The 21979-nt window shown below is 34.3% G+C and overlaps 1 protein-coding gene across 1 annotated transcript; it reads right to left on the bottom strand.

Moving 5' to 3' along the window:
• Nucleotides 1–20854: 20854 nt before the first annotated feature.
• Nucleotides 20855–21503, bottom strand: LOC131630757 (non-specific lipid-transfer protein A-like). The gene is made up of 2 exons (XM_058901505.1): nt 21115–21503; nt 20855–21010 (listed from the first exon to the last, which is right to left on the bottom strand). Exons 1-2 carry the CDS (start codon nt 21465–21467, stop codon nt 21001–21003), a joined length of 363 nt encoding a protein of 120 aa, XP_058757488.1. The 5' UTR covers nt 21468–21503; the 3' UTR covers nt 20855–21000.
• Between the last annotated feature and the right edge of the window lie 476 nt (nt 21504–21979).

Genomic DNA, 21979 nt, shown 5'->3' with positions numbered 1-21979 from the left:
TAATAAGCCAAATTAATTCATGCATGCTTAACCGTATTAATATGTCTGGCTAATTTACTAAGGTATCGGTATGTAAAGTAAGTTAACTGTGGGATCCGAAATAAATTGGCTTAATTATGTTTTGTTAATTATCACTTGTTTTTGGTTTGTATGTCTAATTTAATTAGTAAGTATTAAAACCAATAGAGCAAAAGTTTAAGGGGTTAAGACGGTCAAAGGTTAAAATTAATAGAGCGAAAGTTTGAGATCTTTAACTGGATAGTAGACATAGGACATTAGTTTTAAGGATGGCAAAAGCGTATTAAAACTAATTAGAACTTATTTATTTTCAAAAATTGTTTTTACACCCGAGCGGGATGGCGAAAGCGTACGTTAGGGATATTAGCATGTTCCGAGTCAACAGAGCGAAAGTTTGAGATTAGGAGATTTAAATAGATAACAACTTCATAAAACAGGCATTTTATTAATTACGTTGTTTCCAAAAAGCTTTTCTAAAATATAATGGGATGGTGAAAGCATACATTAAGGGTTAGGATAGTAATCTAAATCAGCAGAGCGAAAGTTTGAGACGAGGATTTTTAACCAATTGAATTAGTAAAGATTTTTAATTGAATTATGCATTAGCCAATGGACCTTCGGATCATCTTAAGTTAAACGAAATACATACTAATATCTGTCTATTATTATATTTCTTATTATTCACAATCACTCTCCCTTAGGAACAATCAAAATATTAGTAGCCTTAGCTTTACATAGTAACCTTAGATAACGGTAGATCGATTCATAGTCCATGTGGATTCGATATCTTTTAAAACTACACGACACGACTGTGCACTAGCAGTCATCAGATTAATAGACACGTAAAGTCGCGATCACCATCCTTGCTCAAAAATTCTTACATCACACTGAAAACCATTTGCTTTTAGGTTGTTAATGTCCACCGCAGATTCACAGAGAACTTCCAGTTCTTCAGTGGGAATCAAACAATTTTCAAGGGGGCATACCCATTTTTACGTAGAAGAATTTATGTAGAATTGAGTCTTTCTGCTGGGTTTGATGAACTTGAAGATGAATTCATGATGATTATGCTTTTGAGATCAAGTCAGAGACTAGGGTTTGAAGAACAAAAGAAACGAAAGAGATACACAAATGGAGAGAAAGAGTGAAAAGGAAGAACTGAAGATGAAGCGGGTTATTTAAACACTTTGAAAAAGAGATTAAATTAAAGGAAAAAGAAAACTATTTTGAAAGAAATTGATTAAACGAGAGAGACATCATTATGCATTGAATGAGAAATAACGTTAGGAGAGATAATGTGACAAAATGAAATGATTTGCACAGTTACCTAGAGCGGCGTCTCTTCAACTGCACGCTTTGTGCTTGCCGTACAGACACGCATTCATTTTCAGATATTCATTGATGACAGATGTATTGTTTTTTAATAGACTGTACATCTTCTGATTCTGATCATTGCTTCTGATAGCCGTTCTTTAGAAATGATCTTGTTCTGAAAGGATCATCTTTCTTTCCAAGAATCACTTCTTCTGAAGTGTGCTGATGCAAATCTAGATGATCTTCTGATTGTTGGCTTTTCAGAACAGCTGAGATCTTCTGAAGAAATAGCAACTTGATCTTCTGATCCGTTGCTTCTAAGACAATCAGCATCTGGAGATTTGCTTCTTGGTTCTGCAGCTTCTGATATGTCAAAGTCTATATCTGCAAAATTCTCAAGCTGCTTTGGTTTTTCAAGACCAAGCTTATCATCAAACCAGATATTGATTGATTCTTCTACAATCAATGTTTCAATATTGTATACTCTATAGCCTTTAGAGCATTCAGAATATCCAAGAAGGAAACACTTTTGCTTTAGAATCAAACCATACAAATGGTTCCAAAGCCAATAAACTTGTTCTTCTGAACTTCTCCAGACTTAACTTCTCCAACAGATTTAAGCACCAGGTCTTTGAACATAGACCTTCTTCCTGTCATGTGTCGGGAGCATCTTGAGTCCAGGTACCATGACATGTTGTGCTTTGACTTCTTTGCAGCCGGCGATATCTGCAATAGGAATAACCTTTTCCTTAGGTACCCACATTTTCTTGAGTCCTTTCTTGTTAGTTCTCCTCAAGTTCTGATTGAACTTAGGTTTAGCATTATAAGAAAAAGGAGGAACATCATGATAATTCTTATTAGGAGTTTCATGATATTTCTTAGGTGGTGTCACATGCTTCTTTGTGTGTGTTATGTGAAAGCTTTGAGCATGTGATGTGTGCCTAATATCATGGGAGTGGCCAAATTTAAATTGGTTATACAGAGGCTTGTATGATATTTTCATATCATCCACAGATTCAAGCTTGTATGGGGTTTCAGCCTCATAACCAATGTCGACTCTATTGTTTCCAGACACAGCGTATATCATAGAAGCAAGTTGACTTCTGCCAATACTTCTAGATAGAAACTTCCTGAAGCTCAAGTCATATTCCTTCAGAATATGATTCATGCTAGGAATGGATTTTTCTGATTCAGAAGGAGATCCACTAATTTCTGATAATTTTAAAACTTTTTCCTTCAGTTCAGAATTTTCCAATTCCAGCTTCTTAGTTTCAAATTCAAATTGATTTCTCAGCTTTTTGTATTTGATACTAAGATGAGCCTTGAGTTCCAGAAGTTCCGTTAAACTGGAAACTAACTCTTCTCTAGATAGTTCAGAAAATACCTCTTCAGAATCTGATTCTGATGTAGATTCTGATCCATCATCTTTTGTTGCCATCAGCGCAAAGTTGGCTTGCTCTCCTTCAGAGTCTGATTCTGATTCTGATTCAGAATCATCCCATGTTGCCATAAGACCTTTCTTCTTATGAAACTTCTTCTCGGGATTCTCCTTCTGAAGTTTTGGACATTCATTCTTGAAGTGCCCAGGCTCATTGCACTCATAGCAGACAGCCTTCTTCTTGTCAGATCTTCTATCACCAGGAGAAGCTCCTCGTTCAAATCTCTTTGAACTTCTGAAGCCTTTGAACTTCCTTTGCTTGCTCTTCCAGAGTTGGTTTACCCTTCTAGAGATCATGGACAGTTCATCTTCTTTTTCTGATTCTGATTCTTCAGAATCTTCTTCTTTAGCTTGAAAAGCGTTAGTGCATTTTTTAACATTAGATTTTAATGCAATAGACTTACCTTTCTTCTGAGGCTCGTTTGCATCCAACTCTATTTCATGGCTTCTCAAGGCACTGATAAGCTCTTCCAAAGAAACTTCATTCAGATTCTTTGCAATCTTGAATGCTATTACCATTGGACCCCATCTTCTGGGTAAGCTTTTGATGATCTTCTTTACATGATCAGCCTTGGTGTAGCCTTTATCCAGAACTCTTAGTCCAGCAGTTAGCGTTTGAAATCTTGAGAACATCTTCTCAATGTTTTCATTATCCTCCATCTTGAAGGCTTCATATCTCTGGATTAGAGCAAGAGCTTTAGTCTCCTTGACTTGAGCATTTCCCTCATGGGTCATTTTCAATGACTCATATATATCATAGACCGTTTCCCTGTTAGATATCTTCTCATACTCAGCATGAGAGATAGCATTCAGCAAAACAGTCCTACATTTATGATGATTCTTGAAATGCTTCTTCTGATCATCATCCATTTCTTGCCTAGTAAGCCTTACACCACTAGCTTTAACCGGATGTTTGTAACCATCCATTAGGAGATCCCAAAGTTCACCATCTAGACCAAGAAAGTAACTTTCCAGTTTGTCTTTCCAGTTTTCAAAGTTTTCACCATCAAATACTGGTGGTCTAGTGTAACCATTGTTACCATTTCCATTGTATTTCTCATAAGAGCCAGATGTGGATGCAGGTGGATTTGTTGGAATTTCACCAGCCATCTTTTATAGAAGCGTTTTTCTCTTCCTGAATCTTTTCTAGACACGGTTAAGTGCTTGCACCTTAGAACCGGCGCTCTGATGCCAATTGAAGGATAGAAAAACACTTAGAAAGGGGGGGTTTGAATAAGTGTAGTCTAAAAACTTGAACGATAAAAACAAATTGCAAAGTTATTTTTATCCTTGTTCGTTGTTAACTAAACTACTCCAGTCCACCCCTGACAAGGTGATTTACCTCAACCGAGGATTTAATCCACTAATCGCAACAGATTACAATGGTTATCCACTTAGTCCACGACTAAGTCTTCTAGAGTCTCCTGATCACTCTAGGAACAAATGCTTAGACACAAGCTAAGACTTTCTAGAGTATCCTGACCACCACGTGATCACCCTAGTTACAACTGCTTAGACACAAGCTAAGACTTCCTAGAGTTTCCTGATCAAACCTGATCACTCTAGTTCCTTACAAATTAATGTAATCAATTAAGAGTATTACAAGTGCTTCTGAAAAGCTATAATCACAACAGTGATATTTCTCTTAAAGTTTAAGCTTAATCTCACTAATATATTACAAAAGCAATGTAGTGAGCTTAGATGAAGATGAAGTTTGTGAGCTTTGATTTGAACAGCGTTTCAGCAAGTTTGTATAGAGTTCCTCAGAATTCGTAACCTTGCTTCTCATTAGAACTTCATATATATAGGCACTTGAGAAGATGACCGTTGGGAGCATTTAATGCTTTGCGTAATCCGTACAGCATTGCATTTAATGTTTCACTCTTTTGTCAACTACCTCGAGCCTTGTTTACGCTGTGTCTACTGACGTTGCCTTTAATAGCTTCTAATGTTCCTTTTGTAAGTCAGCGTAGCCTGTCATCTTGTACTTGCTTCTGATCTGATGTTTGTGTATACAACGTTTGAATATCATCAGAGTCAAACAGCTTGGTGCAGAGCATCTTCTTGTCTTCTGACCTTGAAGAGCTTCTGAGTGTGATACCATGAGAACTTCAGTGCTTCTGCTTCTGATCACTAGTTCTTCTGATGCTTCCATAGATTCATGTTCTGATTCTGCTTGACCATCTTCTAATGTCTTGCCAGACCATGTTCTAATGTTGCATGCTGAACCTTCTGAGTCAAAGCTTCTGAGCGCTGATTTGTGCATACTCTTTATATATTTCCTGAAAAGAAAATTGCAGTGTATTAGAGTACCACATTATCTTATACAAAATTCATATCCTTGTTATCATCAAAACTAAGAATATTGATCAGAACAAATCTTGTTCTAACATGGCAGACTACATGCTTTAAAAAAATTGACAATTGGCGGACGGAATGGAAAATAACGTGCGTTGGAGATGGTCTAAATAACTTTTATCTCTCTCTTCACTAAAACCACTTCATTAAAACCATTGTGGTTTGAATTTCACAATGAAATTTTATTTCAAACATTAAAATTTCCCTTTTTTTTCCTTTATCTTACGAATTCTTTATTTATTTTTATATAAAATTATTCAATACAATTGAATTTAAATTATTATTATTATTATTATTATTATTATTATTATTATTATTATTATTATTATTATTATTATTATTATTATTCATTTTACAATTAAATAATTTATTTTAAATTTAAATTTATATTTAAATAGATTTTACACTACATAAAATCATTTCTATTTATTTACTATTATGAAAAATATTAATTAATAAATTTTTAAAATTTAGAGCAAAAACTTTATATTAAAATATCAAAATTTCTCTTTTCTCACAAATCATTGTCAGTTAAATTTCTTTTTTTCTCACACCTATTTTATTTTAATTAACATTTGTCTTTATTTGAGACACAAAATTTATATATTTAAATGTCAAACTATTTTCTTTTTCTCATGGGTCATTATCAACAAAATATATATTTTATTTTAATAACAATTTACCTTTATTTAAAACACAATATTCTTATTTTCAAATGTTAAAATTTTTATTTTTCTCTCACGGGGCATTATCAGCAAAATATCTTCTTTCTTTTTAATTTACAATTGCCTTTAATTGAGACACGGAATTTTTATTTTCAATTTGCAGCTATATATTTTATTTTAATAAACATTTACCTTTATTTAAAACACAAAATTCTTATATTCAAATGTCAAAAATTTTATTTTTCTCACAGGGCATTATCAGCAAAATATCTTTTTTAATTAACAATTGCCTTTATTTGAGACACAAAATTTTTATTTCAATTTGCAGTTAAATATACATAAACATAACTCTCAAATTACAATATAAATTTTACACTACTAAATAATTTTTACCCGTGCGGAGACACGGGTATATTACTAGTTATATATGTGTGGAAAGTGAAATTGCACGGCGGATAATTTAAAAAAAGTAGTTGAATTTAGCAGACCTACCACTTACGTACAAATGATTCAGAGATATGTATAATTATATTTTGGTAGTTGAGTTAGAATTGAAAGAATTTTTTAACTAAAAGTAAGATATTTTAATTTAGTTTTAAATTGTTCTATTTTGATTTGTTGTGTCATTCATGATGCTGGTGTTTCTGTTCCTTCATTTTTTATAGTTTTGTTTGAGTATGGATGAGGTTGTTTTTTACCTAGACGTTTTTGTTGTTGTTGTTGTTGTTCTTGGCTTTGATCTGTTTCAATACTCCTTGTGCCTTCTCCTGAAATTCTCTTGTTAGCTGCAGTGCATGACAATATAATACATACATATAGGTATTCATTCACCTAAGTCCACCCCGAATTTGACAACGAATGTTGGATTATTATTAATTTATTAATTAATTAGGTGTGACTCATGTAAATAAAATTTGGCTTTAAATAATGATACCTAAATGTGATGATTGTTTGGGTTTAGTTGGTAATTAAGACAAGGGGTTTTATTTTGAAATTCAAAATCCAAATACGTCTTCTCTCTCTTCATGATTGTTGGGACAAAACTATTGGGATAGGATGTAACTGTTGAAATAAAGTGTCTATAAAAGGACACCTTTATGCAAGAAACACCAACTTTTCTCATTCCTTCTCATTTCTCAAAAATACATAAAAGTATCTTCATCATCAAAGATACACATAAGGAAGAAGGAAGAGAGGAGAGAACAATTGAAATCATGAGTCGAAAACCAGACCAGAATCGCTGTTATTGATCCGAATACGCTTTTATTGTTCTTCATAGAATTTAAAACACCGTGAAAATTATGATATCAAGATCCAAAATGAAATAATGCTAACACTGATACACACTGATATTTGTGGTCCCTTTGGTGTCCCTTCTTGGGGAGGAGAAAATTATTTTATCACTTTTATTAATGACTTCTCACGTTATTGTTACTTGTATTTGTTGCATGAAAAATCTCAATCAGTGGACATGTTAAAAGTATTCATTGATGAGATGGAAAGACAATTAGATAGAAGTGAAGATAGTGAGGTCTGATAGAGGTGGTGAGTATTATGTAAAATATAATGAGAAAGGACAATGTCCATGCCCATTTGCAAAGTTCCTCGAAAGTCCGGGCATATGTGCACAATATACTATGATTGGCACACCACAACAAAATGGTGTGGATGAAAGGCAGAATCGAACTCTCATGAATATGGTTGGGTCAATGTTAAATTATAGTAATGTACCATTATCATTGTGGACCTACGCATTAAGGACCGTTGTGTATTTGATCAATAGGATTCCTAGCAAGGCAGTTCCTAAAACTCCTTATGAACTATGGACATGAAGGAAACCTAGTTTAAGGCATCTTCATATTTGGGGATGCCAAGCTGAAGTAAGGGTGTATAATCCACATGAAAAGAAGCTTGATGCAAGAACCATTAGTGGTTTTTTCATTAGGTATCCTGAAAAATCAAAAGGGTATAGATTTTATTGTCCTAATCAAAGTAAGAGAGTAATTGAGTCTGGTAATGCTCAGTTTATTGAGAATGTCCATTTCAGTGGGAGTGAGAAATCACGTAAAGTGGATATTATGGAGACTCGTGGAGAATCTTCTTCACTTAAAGAATCTTCTCTGGTTGTTATCCCTGTGGTTGTGGTACCTTCATACAAAACACATAGACAACAAACTAATATTCAAAACCCACAAAATGAACATAGAGTTGATGAACCGGTTGACAATGTACAAGTCACAAATGATCAAGAACAAGTGATTGAAGAAACACAACAAATAGCAGTAAGAAGGTCTGAAAGGCAAAGAAGACCAGCTATTTCAAATGATTATGTTATTTATTCACTTGAACATGAATGTGACTTGAGCATTGATGAGGATCTAGTCTCATTTAAACAAGCCATGGAAAGTGACAATTCTGAGAATTGGCTCAATGCTATGAAAGAAGAGTTAAAAACAATGGGAGACAATAATGTATGGGATCTAGTTGAGTTGCCTAAAGGTTCAAAATGGGTTGGTTGTAAATTGGTCTTTAAAACCAAACGAGACTCGAAAGGCAATATTGAAATATATAAAGCTAGACTTGTTGCCAAAGGTTTCACTCAAAAAGATGGTGTTGATTACAAAGAAACCTTTTCTCCTGTTTCAAAGAAAGACTCTTTGACAATTGTTTTGGCTTTGGTGGCTCATTATGACTTAGAGATTTACCAAATGGATGTGAAGACAACCTTTCTAAATGGTGACCTATAGGAAGAAGTGTATATGGCTCAACCTAAAGGTTTTATTACTACAGGAAAAGAAAATTTAGTATGTATATTAAAGATGTCAATATATGGACTAAAGAAAACTTCCAGACAATGGTATCTTAAATTTAACAATACTATTTTGTCATACGGTTTTGTAAAGAACATCGTAGATCGGTGTATCTATATGAAGGTCAGTGGGAGAAAATTCATAATTTTAGTTTTATATGTTGATGATATTTTACTTGTTGCCACTGATTTTGCTTTGTTATTTGATGTAAAGAAGTTTCTCTCCGAAAAATTTGAAATGAAGGATATGGGTGAGGCATCATATGTGATAGGAATAGATGTTAGAACAAGATTTGTTCTGATCAATATTCTTAGTTTTGATGATAACAAGGATATGAATTTTGTATGAGATAATGTGGTACTCTAATATTATGCAATTTCCATTTCAGGAATTATAAAAAGAGTATGCACAAATTCAGCGCAAGAAGCACTGACTCAGAAGGTTCAGCATGCAACATCAGATCATGGTCTGGCAAGACATCAGAAGATGGTCAAAGCAGAATTAGAACATGGGTCTATGGAAGCATCAGAAGAACTTGAGTTCAGAAGCAGAAGCACTGAAGTTCTCATGGTATCACGCTCAGAAGCACTTCAAGGTCAGAAGACAAGAAGATGCTCTGCATCAAGCTGTTTGACTCTGATGATATTCAAACGTTGTATACACAAACATTAGATCAGAAGCAAGTACAAGATGGTAGGCTACGCTGACTGATAAAAGGAACGTTAGAAGCTATTAAAGGCAACGTCAGAAGACACAGCGTAAACAAGGCTCGAGGTAGTTGGCAAAAGAGTGAAACATTAAATGCAATGCAGTACGGATTACGCAAAGCATTAAATGCTCCCAACGGTCATCTTCTCAAGTGCCTATAAATATGAAGTTCTAATGAGAAGCAAGGTTATCGATTTTGAGAATACTTGCTGAAACGCTGTTCAAATTAAAAGCTCTCAAACTTCATCTTCATCAAAGCTCACTACATTGCTGTTGTAATATATTAGTGAGATTAAGCTTAAACTTTAAGAGAAATATCACTGTTGTGATTATAGCTTTTAAGAAGCATTGTAATACTCTTAGAATTTGATTACATTAAGTTGTAAGTAACTAGAGTGATCAAGTGTGATCAGGATACTCTAGGAAGTCTTAGCTTGTGTCTAAGCAGTTGTAACTAGAGTGATCACGTGGTGTCAGGATACTCTAGAAAGTCTTAGCTTGTGTCTAAGCAGTTGTTCCTAGAGTGATCAGGTTGTGATCAGGATACTCTAGAAGACTTAGTCGCGGGCTAAGTGGAAAACCATTGTAATCTGTTGCGATTAATGGATTAAATCCTCGATTGAGGTAAATCACCTTGTCAGGGGTGGACTGGAGTAGTTTAGTTAACAATGAACCAGGATAAAAATAACTGTGCAAATTTGTTTTTATCGTTCAAGTTTTTAGACTACACTTATTCAAACCCCCCCTTTCTAAGTGTTTTTCTATCCTTCAATTGGCATCAGAGCGCCGGTTCTAAGGTGCAAGCACTTAACCGTGTCTAGAAAAGATTCAGGAAGAGAAAAACGCTTCAGTAAAAGATGGCTGGTGAAGAACTCACATCTACATCTAGCTCTTCTAAGCAATACAATGGAAACGGTAACAATGGTTACACTAGACCACCAGTATTTGATGATGAAAACTTTGAATACTGGAAAGACAAACTGGAAAGTTACTTCCTTGGTCTAGATGGTGATCTTTGGGATCTTCCGATGGATGGTTACAAACATCCAGTAAAAGCCTCAGGCATAAGGCTTACCAGGCAAGAAATGAATGATGATCAAAAGAAGCTTTTCAAAAATCATCATAAATGTAGGACTGTTTTGCTGAATGCTATCTCTCATGCTGAGTATGAGAAGATATCTAACAGGGAAACTGCCCACGATATACATGAGTCATTGAAAATGACCCATGAGGGAAATGCTCAAGTCAAGGAGACTAAAGCTCTTGCTCTAATCCAAAAATATGAAGCCTTCAAGATGGAGGATGATGAAGATATTAAGAAGATGTTCTCAAGATTTCAAACTCTAACTGCTGGATTGAGAGTTCTGGATAAAGGCTACACCAAGGCTGATCATGTAAAGAAGATCATCAGAAGCTTACCCAGAAGATGGGGTCCAATGGTGACTGCATTCAAGATTGCCAAGAATCTGAATGAAGTTTCTTTGGAAGAGCTTATCAGTGCCTTGAGAAGCCATGAAATAGAGCTGGACGCAAACGAGCCTCAAAAGAAAATCTGAATGAAGTTTCTTTGGAAGAGCTTATCAGTGCCTTGAGAAGCCATGAAATAGAGCTGGACGCAAACGAGCCTCAAAAGAAAGGTAAGTCTGTTGCATTAAAATCTAATTTTAAAAAATGCACTAACGCTTTTCCGGCTAAAGAAGAAGATTCTGAAGAATCAGAATAAGAAGAAGAAGATGAACTGTCCATGATCTCTAGAAGGGTAAACCAACTCTGGAAGAGCAAGCAAAGGAAGTTCAAAGGCTTCAGAAGTTCAAAGAGATTTGAACGAGGAGAATCTTCTGGTGATAGAAGATCTGACAAGAAGAAGGTTGTCTGCTATGAGTGCAATGAGCTTGGGCACTTCAAGAATGAATGTCCAAAACTTCAGAAGGAGAATCCCAAGAAGAAGTTTCATAAGGAGAAAGGTCTTATGGCAACATGGGATGATTCTGAATCAGAATCAGAATCAGACTCTGAAGGAGAGCAGCCAACTTTGCGCTGATGGCGACAAAAGATGATGGATCAGAATCTACATCAGAATCAGATTCTGAAGAGGTATTTTCTGAACTATCTAGAGAATAGTTAATTTCCAGTTTAACGGAACTTCTGGAACTCAAGGCTCATCTTAGTATCAAATACAAAAAGTTGAGAAAGCAATTTGAATTTGAAACTAAGAAGCTGGAATTGGAAAATTCTGAACTGAAGGAAAAAGTTTTAAAATTATCCAAAATTAGTGGATCTCCTTCTGAATCAGAAAAATCCATTCCTAGCATGAATCATATTCTGAAGGAATATGACTTGAGCTTCAGGAAGTTTCTATCTAGAAGTATTGGTAGAAGTCAACTTGCTTCTATGATATACGCTGTATCTGGAAACAATAGAGTCGGCATTGGTTATGAGGGTGAAATCCCATACAAGCTTGAATCTGTGGATGATATGAAAATATCATACAAGCCTCTGTATAACCAATTTAAATTTGGCCACTCCCATGATATTAGGCACACATCACATGCTCAAAGCTTTCACATAACACACACAAAGAAGCATGTGACACAACCTGAGAAATATCATGAAACTCCTAACAAGAATTATCATGTTGTTCCTCCTATTTCTTATAATGCTAAACCTAAGTTCAATCAGAACTTGAGGAGAACTAACAAGAAAGGACCCAAGAAAATGTGGGTACCTAAGGAAAAGGTTATTCCTATTGCAGATATCCCCGACTGCAAAGAAGTCAAAGCATAACATGTCATGGTACCTGGACTCAAGATGCTTCCGATACATGACAGGAAGAAGGTCTATGTTCTAAGAACTGGTGCTTAAATCTGCTGGAGAAGTTAAGTCTGGAGAAGTTCAGAAGAGCAAGTTTATTGGTTGTGGAACCATTTGTATGGTTTGATTCTAAAGAAAAAGTGTTTCCTTCTTGGATATTCTGAATGCTCTAAAGGCTACAGAGTATACAATATTGAAACATTGATTGTAGAAGAATCAATCAATATATGGTTTGATGATAAGCTTGGTCTTGAAAAACCAAAGCAGCTTGAGAATTTTGCAGATATAGACTTTGACATTTCAGAAGCTGATAATCTCAGAAGCAATGGATCAAAAGATCAAGTTGATGCTTCTTTTGAAGATCTCAGTATTTCTGAAAAGCCAACAATTAGAAGATCACCCAGACTTGCATCAGCTCATTCAGAAGATGTGATCCTTGGAAAGAAAGACGATCCCATCAGAACAAGGGCATTCCTTAAGAACAATGCAGACTGTCAATTAGGTCTTGTTTCTTTGATCGAGCCAACTTTTGTTGATCAAGCTCTAGAAGATCCAGACTGGATAACTGCCATGCAAGAAGAACTCAATCAGTTTACAAGGAATGATGTATGGGACTTAGTTCATAGACCAGAAGGATTTAACATCATCGGCACTAAGTGAGTATTCAGAAACAAGCTAAGCGAGAAGGGAGAAGTGGTAAGAAACAAAGCCATACTGGTTGCTCAGGGCTATAGTCAGCAAGAATGGATTGACTACACAGAAACCTTTGCACCAGTGGCCAGGTTAGAATCTATTCGTCTATTAATTTCTTTTGCCACTCAACACAACATCACTCTTTATCAGATGGATGTCAAGAGTGCCTTCTTAAATGTTTATATAGATGAAGAAGTTTATGTCCATCAACCTCCTGGTTTTGAAGACTCCAAGTCTCCAAATCATGTTTTTAAATTAAAGAAATCATTATATGGATTGAAGCAAGCTCCTAGAGCTTGGTATGAACGTTTAAGTTCTTTCCTTCTGGAAAATGGTTTCACTAGAGGAAAAGTGGACACTACTCTCTTTTGTAAAACCTTTAAAAAGGATATTTTAATTTGTCAAATATATGTTGATGATATCATCTTTGGAACATCTAATGCTACACTTGGAAAGGAGTTTGCTGAGTTTATGCAGGCTGAATTTGAAATGAGCATGATGGGAGAACTCAAGTATTTCCTTGGGATTCAAATCAACCAAACTTCTGATGGAACCTATGTTCATCAAACGAAGTATGTGAAAGAACTTCTGAAGATATTTTAATCTTTCTGAAAGCAAAGAAGCCAAAACTCCTATGCATCCAACATGTGTCCTAGGTAAGGATGAGGTAAGTAAGAAGGTAGATCAGAAGTTGTACAGAGGTATGATTGGATCTCTTCTATACCTAACTGCTTCTAGACCTGACATTCTCTTCAGTGTTTGTTTGTGTGCTAGATTCCAATCAGATCCGAGAGAATCTCATTTAACTGCTGTTAAGAGAATTCTGAGGTATCTGAAAGGTACTACTAATGTTGGTTTAGTCTACAGAAGATCCAAAGAATACAACTTAGTAGGATTTTGTGATGCTGACTATGCTGGAGATAGAATTGAAAGGAAGAGCACTTCTGGAAGTTGTCAATTTCTTGGAAGTCATCTGATCTCATGGTACAGCAAGAAGCAAGCTACTATTGCCCTCTCAACAACAGAAGCAGAATATGTTGCTGCTGCTGGTTGTAGCACACAAATGCTCTGGATGAGAAGTCAGCTAGAAGATTATCAGATATATGGGAGTAACATTCCTATCTTCTGTGATAATACTTCTGCTATATGTTTATCAAAGAATCCTATCTTACATTCAAAAGCTAAACATATTGAGATTAAACATCATTTCATATGGGACTATGTTCAGAAGGGTGTTATATCTTTAAACTTTGTGGATACAGACCATCAATGGGCTGATATCTTTACAAAACCCCTTGCTGAAGATAGGTTTAAGTTCATTCTGAAGAATATCAGTATGGACTTGTGCCCAAAATGAGAAGATGAGAAGATCTTCGTATGAGTATCTTCTGAAATGTGTTAAGACTAGGCAGCCATAAGAAGTTCTGATACTAATCAATTATAAACTCTGATTCTGTTATCTCTAACGTGTCATTATCTAAGTTGATTCAGAAGCTCTTTTAAAGCAAAACAGCTGTTACTAGTCTCTCTAGAAAATGAACACGTCTTCACTATTTCTGGACAAGCATGCGTGCAGTTGAGGGGACGCCTACTTAGGTAACTGTGCTAATCACTTCTTTTGTCATAATTATCTCTCCTCACGTCACGTAACATTAAATGTTATCCATCATTTCTTTTTTATTTCTTTTCTTTTATATTCTTCAAACGTTTCTTTTCCCTCTTTTATTTCTCTCTCTTGCATTCAGTTTCATTTTTCGCTCTCTCTCTCTGCATTCATATCATAAACCCTAGCGGTTCTTCACTATCTGCAACTTCACCATGAATCCTTCGTCAAGCTCATCAAACCAAGCAACAGATCGTAAACAAAAGAGAAAGGCAACCGAAGAATCTGAAAATGAACCAAAAAGGACAAGGATCGCCTATGATCCTCTCAAGGTGAATCCTTTTGAAGCTATGTTGTCTAGAAACTACTCTAGACGTGTGTTTGAACCCCTTGAAGGTATCCCTCAATCACCTCCCTCTTCAGAGACCTCCACCACCTCATCCTCTTAACCCATCTCTCTGCAACCACCATCATAACCGTCTGATATCCCATCCTCCTCAACCCATCTCACAGATATCTCCTCATCTCTCTCACACCCTTTTTCCCACCAGAATTTGAAGGACCTTCTGCTCCTCGGAATCTGGCTGTCATTCTTCAGGCTCTTGAAGAAGGAGATTCTGAGATTCCGGCTGCAGAATATGAAGATGCTTCTATGCAAGAAGCAGATGTAGAAGATCATGTTGCTGAAACAATTCCTGTTGAGGAAAATCCTGAAAATGATCTAACAATGGAAGCTACAGATCACAATGCCATCCCTGTGGATAGAAGCTGTGAAGCTTCTTCTGATGAACCTTCCCGTCTTGCAAGGACTCTAGAAGTTATTCAGAAGAACCAGGATGAGCAAAGCTCAGTCAATGCTGAGTTTAGAGCTTTCATGGAGAGGCAGAATGAGCACAACAATGAGATTCAAGATATGCTAGCCAAGATCTTGTTGAAGCTAGGGTCATCTTAGATTGAGTCTTAGTTGTTTTGTTTTTTGTTTTTGCTTTGCTGCATCTGTTTTGTGCATCTTCTCTTGCTATCCTCGTGTACTTCTGTACTTCTGTCTTCTTGAGCTTAAATGAAAATTATCTTTTTCTTCCATATGTTTCCTTTTGTTTTTCATCTGAATCTTTTATGTTTTTGATGTTAGGACAAAAAGGGGGAGAAATATGTGATAAATGATCTGATTTAATTTTATCAATTGCTAGGAGAAAGGCTCCACTTTTCTAACAGAACTTGCAAAGTTCTATGGTTTTTGAGTATTGTCTGTGCAGGAATTAAAGATCCTCTTTAAAGCTCAACATGAGAAGCAAAACCATGAGGAGAAGCAATTCTAAAGAATCAAGCTCTTGGATTCTTGAAGCAAGCTGAGTGCTATGAAGCTTCAGAATTAGAAGCAAGAAGCAAGAAGGAAGAATGTTATGATATTCTGATGATAGAATATTCCTTTCATTCTAATGCTTTATATGTTCTGATGCATATTTTTTATATGCTCTGAAACATTTTATGTGTGTTCTGACAAATTGATATATTTAATGAAACACATTATATATGATCAGATGAAATCCATATGCTCTGATACATATTTCATTTTCTGATTCATTCATGCTGACTTTTGTCGTTTAGTTTGTTCTGTAACATTTCAGGATGTAGAGATGCTCTGATGACGCTCTGGTATATTCAACAATGTTCTGATATAATCTAGCATGAATTGAAGTAAGAAGAAATTCAAGCTCGAAGTTGTCCTAATGGAAGCAAGAATCAGAAGCTGTGAATGTTCTAAAGATCGAAGAAATTCAAGTTCTGAAGCTGTCCGATGGAAGCAGGAATCAGAAGCTGTGAATGTTCTGAAGATCAAAGAAATTCAAGTTCTGAAGCTGTCCGATGGAAGCAGGAATCAGAAGTTGTGAATGTTCTGAAGATCAAAGAAATTCAAGTTCTGAAGCTATCCGATGGAAGCAGGAATCAGAAGCTGTGAATGTTCTGAAGATCAAAGAAATTCAAGTTTTGAAGCTGTCCTATGGAAGCAATAATCAGAAGTCATGAATGTTCTTAAGATAAAGCATATGTGAACGTCTCTACTGAAATACTCAGGAAAGTCTTTTATTTATAAAATTATTCTAGTATTAATTTCAGGGGGAGATTGTTAATCTCAGGGGGAGACATATTCACACATTATCTATATGCTTTTGCTATAGCTGTGTAATTGTCTTTAGCCATCTGCTCTTTCTGATCGCAAATTCATATCATTTATATATGTTTTTGTCATCATTAAAAAGGTGGAGATTGTTAGAACAAGATTTGTTCTGATCAATATTCTTAGTTTTGATGATAAGGATATGAATTTTGTATGAGATAATGTGGTACTCTAATACTATGCAATTTCCATTTCAGGAATTATAAAAAGAGTATGCACAAATTCAGCGCAAGAAGCATTGACTCAGAAGGTTCAGCATGCAACATCAGATCATGGTCTGGCAAGACATCAGAAGATGGTCAAAGCAGAATCAGAACATGGGTCTATGGAAGCATCAGAAGAACTTGAGTTCAGAAGCAGAAGCACTGAAGTTCTCATGGTATCACGCTCAGAAGCACTTCAAGGTCAGAAGACAAGAAGATGCTCTGCACCAAGCTGTTTGACTCTGATGATATTCAAACGTTGTATACACAAACATCAGATCAGAAGCAAGTACAAGATGGCAGGCTACGCTGATTGACAAAAGGAACGTTAGAAGCTATTAAAGGCAACGTCAGTAGACACAGCGTAAACAAGGCTCGAGGTAGTTGACAAAAGAGTGAAACATTAAATGCAATGCTGTACGGATTACGCAAAGCATTAAATGCTCCCAACGGTCATCTTCTCAAGTGCCTATAAATATGACATTCTGATGAGAAGCAAGGTTATCGATTCTGAGAATACTTGCTGAAACGCTGTTCAAATTAAAAGCTCTCAAACTTCATCTTCATCAAAGCTAACTACATTTCTGTTGTAATATATTAGTGAGATTAAGCTTAAACTTTAAGAAAAATATCACTGTTGTGATTATAGCTTTTAAGAAGCATTGTAATACTCTTAGAATTTGATTACATTAAGTTGTAAGTAACTAGAGTGATCAAGTGTGATCAGGATACTCTAGGAAGTCTTAGTTTGTGTCTAAGCAGTTGTAACTAGAGTGATCACGTGGTGGTCAGGATACTCTAGAAAGTCTTAGCTTATGTCTAAGTAGTTGTTCCTAGAGTGACCAGGATACTCTAGAAGACTTAGTCGCGGGCTAAGTGGAAAACCATTGTAATCTGTTGCGATTAGTGGATTAAATCCTCGGTTGAGGTAAATCACCTTGTCAGGGGTGGACTGGAGTAGTTTAGTTAACAATGAACCAGGATAAAAATAATTGTGCAAATTTTTTTTTATCGTTCAAGTTTTTAGACTACACTTATTCAAACCCCCCCTTTCTAAGTGTTTTTCTATCCTTCAATAGAGATATTCCGTAATAGATCACAAGGAATATTGGGATTGATTCAAAAAGAATATATAAATAAAATATTAGAGTGACTCAGAATGGATAAATGCTCTGTAGGGATAGTTCCTAATAAGAAAGGGGACAAGTTTAGTCAAATGAAATGTCCTAAAAATGAATTAGAACGAAAATAAATGGAGTATGTTCCCTATGCATCAGTGGTTGGGAGCTTGATGTATGCCCAAACATGTACCCGACCAGATATTAGTTCTGATGTTGGTATGTTAGGTCGATACCAAAGTAATCCTGGAATGGATCACTGGAAAGCTGCAAAGAAAGTTCTTAGGTACTTACAAGGAACCAAAAATTACATACTCACATATAGAATATAAGATCACCTTGAAGTGATTGGCTACTCAGATTCAGACTTTGCAGGATGTGTGGACTCAAGAAAATCGACATTTGGATATGTTTTTCTTCTGACTGGAGGAGAAATATCATGGAAGAGTGGAAAGCATTCCACCATTGATACTTCTACTATGGAGGAAGAATTTGTGGCATGCTTTGAGGTCACAATTCAATCATTATGGTTGCGAAACTTCACCTTAGGGCTTGGTATTGTCGACAGTATAGATAGGCCGTTAAGGATTTATTGTGATAATTCTGCAGCTGTCTTCTTCTCTAAGAATGATAAATATTCTAAAGGTGCTAAACACATGGAATTGAAGTATTTATCAGTGAAAGAAGAAGTGCATAAACAAAAGGTGTCATTTAAACATATTGGTACAGATTTAATGATAGCGGATCCATTAACTAAAGGTTTACCGCCCAAGACATTTATTGGCCATGTGGAAAGGATGGGAATTATGTAAAAGTCCTTGTTAATATTATATGATTGGTATATATACATGTATAGTTTAATGTTCGTATTGTATGACACTTGTGAATTCAATTAAGGTTATGTTTCTGCGGAGTTTGTTATACATATTATGTGTTATAGATGTTATTGTTAATATGTGATGACTAGGGTGTCTTTGAAAAGACATGAAAGACACATTATTGTATCCCCTAAAGTTATTTGAATTGAATTGATTCGTGATACATGGAAGAAATCAAGTTGATGAATAATTTGTGACCTCAATGATCCGATTATTTCAATTCATTAAAGATAATGACTTGGTGCTTTAAATGAATAGTGCACAATTATGATATGAGATTGAAACATCAAGTTGTCACATGAGTCAAGTGAGATTGTTGGATTAATATTAATTTATTAATTAATTAGGTGTGACTAATGTAAATAAAATTTGGCTTTAAATAAAGATACATAAATGTGATGATTGTTTGGGTTTAATTGGTAATTAAGCCAATGGGTTTTATTTTGAAATTCAAAATACAAATCCCTCTTCTCTCTCTTCATGACTCTTGGGACATAACTATTGCGATATGATGTGATTTTTGAAATAAAGTGTCTATAAAAGGACGCCTTTATGCAAGAAACACCAACTTTTCTCATTCCTTCTCATTTCTCAAAAATACATAAAAGTATCTTCATCATCAAAGATACACATAAGGAAGAAGGAATAGAGAAGAGAACAATTGAAATCAAGAATCGAGAACCAGACCAAAATCGTTGTTATGGATCCGGATACGCTTTTATTGTTTTTCATAGAATTTAAAACACCGTGAAAATCATGATATAAAGATCCAAAATGAAATAAGACTAACAACGAAAATCTGTTTAGTTTGGGTTTTCTCTATTTAAAAAATATGATAACATGTCCAATAATGGAGACATTAGTACACATCCCAATGTCTGTTTATTTCATTACATAGTTTATTGAGTAGTTTTGATCATTGGGAGATTGAGTATTAGTTATGTTGTCAAAGTTTAAATATTTTGATTTGTATCTATTATTTAATTTGTGTTCTTGTTGCAGTTTTTAATTCAAATTGTTTATTTAACTTTTTCTTTATGGAAAGATAGTTTTGATTCAAACTGAGAAAGAACAACAACATTCATGGTGGGATAAGTACCCAACCACATACAATCTCCTTCTCTATGCTCAACTCCAACAATATTATTGGCAGCAGAGTTTAAACTTCTAGGAATATAAATAATGGAAGGGTTTTTTTTATTTGCTTAATATATCATTTTAATTTCTTTAAAAAAAATGAGATTGTTTTATTTTTAATTTGTAATAGAATTTCATGTTGAAAAAAATAAATATTTTTATTAAAAAATTATTTTATTATACGAATAATGACTCAATCTCATTTAAAGTTGGTTTAGGTTTTTATTTTTCATCCCCATTAAAAATCGGAGCAAGAAATAAAAATTGTTTAAAATTTCAAATTTAAATTTAGAGAAGATAAAAACTGTCTCCCTCATCCCTTTTCTCTTTCTTTGCTTTTTAAAATAAAATAGAAATTTAGTATATTTGCATAATCTTTATCATTAGCTAAACCAACCTTTTCATTAACAAATTTTTTTTTAATAAATAAAATATTGTTAATATTATATTTACCATGAACCTCTATAACACTATTCAGCAATATATTATTTTTTAATAGATCGGTCGGTTTGAATCGGTGAGTTGAAATTTGTCCACATTGTCACTATTTATTTAGGTCTGGTATATGCCTTTTTCATTGATCCTCTTAATTCTTATTCTCTAGCATCTTGATAATTATGCCCTCATAAAAAAATTATGAAAGATGTCATCAAAATGGCCAGAAAGAAGGCGGAACTTATGCAAAAAGTTGACTCAAAATGTGTTTTAGAGTTTTTTATTTAACCTACCGTTTGAATGAATATATTATTTTATTTACAAAAGTTGAATTCAAACTTTATTTAACGTTGTTTTCATAATTTGTTTCCGCAAATATTATACTTTCTATTTAACAAACATCAAGCAATAATAATATATTCCATCAACTTTATTTTCCGTAAAAAAAATAAAACAGATAATAAAAATATGACTTTATTTTCCATTTATAAATTTCATTAAAAATACATCAACTTTTTCAGACTACTTATTAATATAATCTAAATATTCATTGGAGAACCATAAGCAAACTAAAAACTCTTCCATGTAGCTAGCTCCTGAAGTTTTCTTCATGATTTAACCCTAATAGAGAATCATTGAATCCTGAAAATAATTCAAAATGTAAGAAAAAAAATTAAACAAAAAAACAAAAGACACTTAGTATGTATGAATTAATTAATAAGAAAAAGGCAATAGAAACAACATACTTGCTACAATCAACGGTAGGACTAATTGCAAAAGACAAATTAATGTGACAAAGTTGTGGAAGTTGAGCAGCCCTGTCAGGTTTAACTCCAAACCTAGTAGAAGCATCTTTGAGACATTGGCAGACACTTCTCAGAATAGGAGTTGTGTTAGCCTTATTGAACAAATTAGTAGCTCCAGTGCAACACTCAGCAGATGGTGTTGGTGGAAGAAATCCTGTTAGAAAAGTTAGACATGGCAATAGATTTGAAATAGCCTCTGGACATGAAACGTCATCGATTTCACTTGCATGTAATGTTGTTGTCATTATCATGCACAAAACTAATATTGCAGCAACAGTTTTCTGGCTCGACATCTTAATATTAGTATGGATGGATCTATCTAGCTTTGGTTTTTCTATTCAGTTTTTGGTTATGATATGATTTGTATCTGAAGCCTCTTCAATTTATAGGCATGGATGTTACTTTTGTATGGTAACAAATCAGTAATTTATTATTTTATTTTAATTTAGTATTAATGTACTCTGTAAATATTATCTAAACGGTCAACCAACCTAATCATTACATCATTAAAACCATTTAAAAAGTATTATCTTAAATATATTTAAAAAGTATAGTTTTAAAATTACCTCGACTGAAAGGTTAGTGTTGTGCATAAGGTTATCTAATTTCTATCTAAATTAAATGAAAATATAATCACTTTTTAATTCATATCATTGTTTAATACTCTCTTCAATTTTTATTATATAAAAATAATATACTTTTTAAATTTATTAATATATCTGAACAAATTAAAAAATATTTTTATTTAATAAATTTTAAAAAATAATTTTTCTAATTATATTAAGGACTAAATTCTAAATTGCTA

The sequence above is a fragment of the Vicia villosa genome, unplaced genomic scaffold (genome assembly GCF_029867415.1).
Source record: "Vicia villosa cultivar HV-30 ecotype Madison, WI unplaced genomic scaffold, Vvil1.0 ctg.000731F_1_1, whole genome shotgun sequence".
Classification (NCBI taxonomy): Eukaryota; Viridiplantae; Streptophyta; class Magnoliopsida; order Fabales; family Fabaceae; genus Vicia; species Vicia villosa.
The sequence above is the reverse complement of the archived record's forward strand: the minus strand, read 5'-3'. Positions and strand labels throughout refer to the sequence as shown.

Bases quoted from the DNA above. Each gene is read 5' to 3' on its own strand.
- LOC131630757 (XM_058901505.1), bottom strand. From the start codon at position 21,467: ATGTCGAGCCAGAAAACTGTTGCTGCAATATTAGTTTTGTGCATGATA.